Source organism: Miniopterus schreibersii, assembly GCF_964146895.1.
Source record: "Miniopterus schreibersii genome assembly, chromosome: 8".
Classification (NCBI taxonomy): domain Eukaryota; kingdom Metazoa; phylum Chordata; class Mammalia; order Chiroptera; family Miniopteridae; genus Miniopterus; species Miniopterus schreibersii.
This window is the reverse complement of record NC_138109.1, coordinates 33,940,602-33,946,601: the sequence shown is the minus strand read 5'-3', so window position 1 is coordinate 33,946,601 and position 6,000 is coordinate 33,940,602. Positions and strand designations below refer to the sequence as shown.

At 46.9% G+C, this 6,000-nt stretch overlaps 1 protein-coding gene across 1 annotated transcript in view; it reads left to right on the top strand.

The window, feature by feature from the left end:
* Positions 1-313: 313 nt before the first annotated feature.
* The window catches only part of LOC308560445 (peptidyl-prolyl cis-trans isomerase A-like), a gene marked incomplete at both ends in the record, with an annotated part of 28,100 nt that continues 22,413 nt past the window's right edge, over positions 314-6,000 (top strand). Inside the window, 2 exons of the mRNA XM_081144371.1 lie at positions 314-437; positions 1,455-1,521. Coding sequence (XP_081000497.1) covers positions 314-437; positions 1,455-1,521 — 191 coding nt within the window. The remainder of the gene's footprint in view (positions 438-1,454; positions 1,522-6,000) is intronic.

Sequence of the window (6,000 nt, the reverse complement as noted above, 5' to 3'; positions counted from 1 at the left end):
CCCACTGCTCTGCATCCATGCCCGTCTGCTCTGCCATCCTTCCTGCCACTCTAGATGGTCTGGCCTATGCTACTGAAGTCAACCTTCGCATGGGCAGCCTAGACCCACTCTGTCTCACTTCCCTGGAACACTGCTGGCATAATTGTCTCCTTTGTCTCCTACACTGTCAATTTCCCCCTTGCCTTTCCCTTCAGCAAGGGAACACCTAGAGAAGCTGTTTGCAAGGTAGCTCACTCACGTGGTTGTTGACATGGAGCCTCAGTTCCTCGCCAAATAAACCTCTTCCTCATAGTTACTTGAGTATCCTCACAACATGGCAGCCGGCTTCCAACAGAGTAAGCAACCCAACACCAAGGGCAGGGTAGAACTTGTGATGCCTGGTATGACGAATTTTGGAAGTCACACAGGGTATCGGAATCAGGCTACACCTATTGGAAGTAAAAGTGTCAAGGAATTTGTAAATCTGTTTTAAAACCACCAAAATTGCCACCAGAGATGCCTGTGAAGCATAGCACAGGGTCTTGGGGGAAAGCATGTTGTGTCAGGTAAAATGTTCTACCTCCATCAAGCTTTTGTGTTCTAGATTTCATGTATTCAACAACCCTTAGCTTATGACTACAAGTAGATGGATGCTACCTTATAAGTATTCAGACCAGAAGGAAACTTCAGATCATTGATCCAACTTTCTTATTTTACAGAAAGGAAACTGAGACCCACAGAGAAGCAGTGACTTTCCCAGGATAACCCAGAGAATCAGTGACTAGCCCAGCTCTACCCAGAAGCCTGATTTCCTAACTGCTGGGCAGAAGTCTCCCAGTATTCCATACAAGTCTATTTGTAATGGGCTTTTCCCAACATCAGGTTGAGATATCCTAAGGCAGGGGGTGGGGGAGGGAAGGGCTCTAAAGAGGGTTATTTCAGGGAAGATAGAAATGCATTGAATTTGGGGGATTCTCAAGAACTGCTGAGACCCTGAGAGGAGCTGCCCTCCTTCCAGGGTATGGACCAGGGTACGGCTGGCCAGGAAAGGAAATGGAAATGATCTCCCAGCTGCCTCACAACCCCCTCACGGCAGCCCAGGCAGTGATTTACTGTTTGTTGATTGAGAATATTAGCCAAAAAACCCTGCTATGTGGCCAGTCCTCAGAAACTCAGGAGCACAGGAATGCGCTCAAGTCAAGAGTGTAAGATGATGAAGACACAGACCAAGGTGGCTGAGAAAATATTTTATATTGTTTTCCAGGTTGCTTATTACATATTTTACATTTTTATGCATCATTATGTTCCATAATAACTTGGCATTATGTATACATTTATGCATCTTTATGCTTTATAACAACGTGACAAAATAGCACTTCGTAGTTTTCAGTTACGTAGGTTTTTATCTCCCAGACCTTATCTGACATTCCTAAGAGCTCTGGGATAGTAATAACATTCTTGCCATTGTTCTACAGGAGTGGCCCTGGAGGAGCACATTGCTCAGCAGTCAGACTGCCTGGGCTTCAGTCCTGCCTCTACCAGGTACTCACTGTGACTTTGAGAAGGTCATTCGGCTCCTCTATGCCTCCTTGTCTTTGTCGGTAAAATGGAAGTGATTTTAGCTGCTGCCTCATGAAATTGTTAGGCATGAGGAACAAGCTGACGTTTGGACAGCGTGACGGTGCCTGGTGAGAACTCAGTGTGACTATTACTATTGCTAGATGCTAAATGTCACATGTTAGCTCTTTCAGGCATAGGTCTTACAGTTAAGTGTCTAACCCAAGATCACACAGCAATCTGGCCAACTTTCCAGACCCAAGAAGTTGGACTAGAAGATCTATGAGGTCCCATTCATATAATTATGTCTCAGAAGGTTGGGAATACATTGTAAACAAATATACAAAGTCAGTCATGTTTTGACTCCATTAAGTTAAAAAAGACCTGGATAAGGGGAGTACATTGCTTGATACAACCACAAAATGGTCCATTTTAATCCTTACAAACCTAGGAAATTGGTACTGTTCTCCCTGCTTTACAGACAAGGAAAATGAGGCAGCCAGAGACCACTAGGTGACACTATGAGTAAGCTGCAGAGCCAGGTTCAGACCTGGGCATTGGGCAGAGTCAACTGTGCTTAATGGCCTCACTGTGTCCTAACAGACCACTTCCCTGTGGTGACACTGATTGAAATGTTGGGTGTGATGAAATGCTGGATGGAAATCCATTGGTGGCAAAGAGCTTAATTCTTCATTAAGATATGCGGCCATCTGCATTCATTTACCAGTCTCGACTGGTGCAGTCTGTGTTCTATGTTCTGTGCGCCAAGGGCAGGGCCGGGAGATGCAGGCATTAAAGAGCCTGAACAGCCACGTTATATATTTTTTCATGCACTTAATGTGTGGCTGCCTACTCTTCCCTGAATCTGCCATGCGCACTCCTGCTTTTGTGCCTTTGCCATGTCCTTTTTTCTGCCTGGAATGTGCTCGGCCCACACCTCCATTTGGATAATACCTACTCCTCCTTTGAGGCCCTACTCACATCACCTCCTCCATGAAGCCCTCTCTGATTTCCCCAGGCAGAGTGGCTCCCTCATTTATGAACCCTCAGATTTTACACTTTACAAAGCTGTGCATTTATCCATGTGTACACGGCTCCCCACGTCCTTTCTCTTCATAACCTTTCAATAATGAGCAGCCCAAGGGGCAGGAATTGGGTTTTATTCAACTTTGAGCTGGCTGTGACCAGGACAGCACTGGCTCTTGGAAGAAGCTTGATGAGTATAAACCAGCTGATTAAATAAATAAAAGAGCCTTTTTTTTTTTTTCTCAAAGAGTCTCTGTGATTCCATCTGATCTTTTTCTTCAGAATGTGTGGTTTTCAGGTCAGAGGGTGACTCTTCTACCGCTTCCATTGCAAACAGCTCTGGAAGAGTTCGGCTTCCTGAAATTTTTCCTGTATTTCCCTTTAAATTGCATCCCAAATGTTTCCTATTTGTTTGACACCTCATAATCCCCTTCCTTCTTCCTTGTCTAATAGTTGCAGGCTGTTTCCACTTCATCCCTGCTTGCAGAAAGCTCGGACCAGGACTGACATCCACTCGTCACACAGGCCCCGTGGGCAGCCAGCTCTGGTTTGGGGCAGTTTCCTGAAATGGCCACAGGGGCCAAAGCATGGGCTTTGGGCTCTACCATTCATTTCCTGGGTGGATGTATTACCTCACTTTGCTAAACCTCAGTTTCCTCATCTGTAAAATGGGATCGCCCACCCTATCCTCTGTAGGACGTTGTGAGGATTCAACAATTTGTAAATGTGTGGAATACTGGCACGTGTTAGTCACTCAAAACATGATCCAGTACCTTTCCTCCCCCCTGGGCAGACAAGACCTGCCTTTTGCCATAGTGCAATGCATCACCCATAAACAGGGAGAAGACTGCGTACTGTCTGCGGTCGTGAGAAGCAAAATACGTAGCAGAGCTGCTGCTCGGGTATTGCTAGATGCATCTCCATCCAGCCCTCTCCCTTGACACCACGTAGCTAAGCAGAAACCCACAACGCAGATCATATTTCCCTGCGGCTCAATCCCATTGCACCGCACCTACTCTCACCCAGGAGCCAGCGGTCCACCAAGTGCTGTGGGAACAAGGCAGGAGGAGGCGTGACGAGCTCTGCCCCGGGAGGTGGGCAGGCAGGATTCAGGGTGCTGAGACTGACAGGGACAGAAGAGGGGGTGTACAAAGCATGAAGCCTGCCCCCCTCCTCAGACCCATCAGGCTGAGAGGAGGCAGGGGTAAGGAGAGGGACTCAGGGCTCCCTGAGAAGGAAGGACATCTAAGACAACGAACAGGGCTCTGAGGCAGAAAACTGAGGTTAAGTCCTGGCAGTGCCATTAACTAGCTGGTCAGTCACAGGAAAGTGTCTGAAACCCTTTCCTCCTCTATAAAGTGAGTTGGATCATCCAGCTTCTACAGTGTCAAGAGTTTTGCATAAAGATCACACGAGGTCACTGCTTATGTGGACGCACTGTTTAAACTACAACATGGTGTTTGTTCCATTGGGAAGGAAATTTTTCATCATCTTGTAGCCTGTTTTCAATCTCCAAGCCTCTGGGTCCCCTGCCAGCCCACTTTGCCAGAAATGCCTTCAGATACCATCTCAAATGCTCTGCCCAAATCCAAACCTCCAGGAGGCTTCGGTAAGAAGACTGGTGTCTAGGGAAACCTCACGTGCTCATCTGGGAGAACTTGACCCTTAGTCACCTTGGCTGTTCCCTACAAAAGGGTAAACATGTAAGGACAGAGGGGAGAGGAGTGGCCGAAGAATTGGAAAACGACACAATTATCATTCTCTTTACGCCTCTGTCACAAAGACTAATCATTTGTACATTTTAAATTGAATATGAGCTCTTGACAGGTGGGGTCATGAGTAAATGAAATTGTATTTGAATACTCACGTATGTTGCATGCAGAGTCCTGGACCCACGCCTAGGCAATTCTTTCATGTGCTGCCATCCAAGAGGAGGTCTCATTTGAAAACTAACAGCTGATATTCCCTCCCACCCAGTGTAAACAGAACCCTGATCCAGGAATTTACTCTTGTGCCTCTCTGGTGGGCACTAGCCAGTGTTGAATAATTCATCCCAACTGATGACCACAGTGTCAGAAAGAAATTTTCTTCTGTCCCCAAGACCTCGTAATAAGAGTAGGCACTCAATAAATGAAACCCACAATTATGTGCTCCACACTTTACAAACTTTTCTGATCCTCATGACAATACTACACAGTAGGTATCTTTATCCCCATTGAGAAACTTGGTCAAGTTCCACTTAAGTGACCTTCAGCATCAATGGTGACAAAACCCAGACTGGGACTGAGGTCTGTCATCACCACTTGGCAAGTATGTTCTGGTGTCCACCATGTAAGAAAACACTTGACTATGCATTGGGGATATGCTGATGAACAAAATAGGCTTCATCATTGCTCTTGGGGAGTTCACAGCTTGGAAGTGAAAACAGATTCATCTGACTTACAATCACTTCTTACCCACGTCAGGGAAATAGATGTTGCCAAGGTAACATACATCTAGGGGATTTAACCCGGTCAGGTGTGAGTGAGAGGAGGTAGGATGGTCACAGTAAATTTTCCCAGAGGGAGTTACATATAAACTGAGCCTTACAGGGTGGGTAGGGGTAAGCAAAGAGGCTGGGAAGTTTTGGGGAGAGCCTTCCAGGCAGAGGAAGCAGAGAGGGGCACGTTTAAGTCCAAGGAGAGGGTATCAGAAAAACCTGGATGGTGGGCAACTGGCAGGGCTGTTCAGAAGCTCAGACTTTCTCCTGAGGGCACCAAGGAGCCTCTGAAGGTCTTACATGGGGAAAGATTCACACAAATGTGTGTCCCCTGCCTTGGGGATCCATCCTCCTGGCTGCAGCCTGAACAGACATGGGCCGAGTCATCGCAAGGTGGTCAGTGGTTCAGGACAGAGCTGCCGGTGACAGGGACGCAGGCCGTGGCAGTGGCGATGGAGAGAGAATGAACCAAGGGAGCGAACTCTGAGGCCCCTGGAAAGCCCAGCCCGTCGCAGCGCGGGCGCCGGGTCGGATGCTATGAAGATAAGGACCGGAGATAAAGAGAAGGGACCCGAGGGGCTAAGAAGCAGGGGTGTTGGTTTGAATTATGTTTTTCCATTGTGTTCGTATTTCTTTTCTTATTCCTTCTTTTTTCCCTTCAATCACATGCATGAAGATATAAACTAAAGCATTCTCTTTTAAAAGTTTATATGGGATCATAACCCTGGTTTATATATGGGAAAGGCTGGCTCCCAGAGGGTTTGCTGTATTTTCATATTGCCGTAATTCAAACAACGTGATGGATCAGCTCGCTGTAATTTCTGAAGCTGGGCTCAGAGAGGCTGAATTTTATAGGGACTTTATAGAGCTGTTCCCTGGGGCTGGGTGGCAGTCCTTAGGGGGAAAAGGTATTTTCTGGCCGGATAGAGGAGGGAACTAACATTTATGGAGTGTCCCCT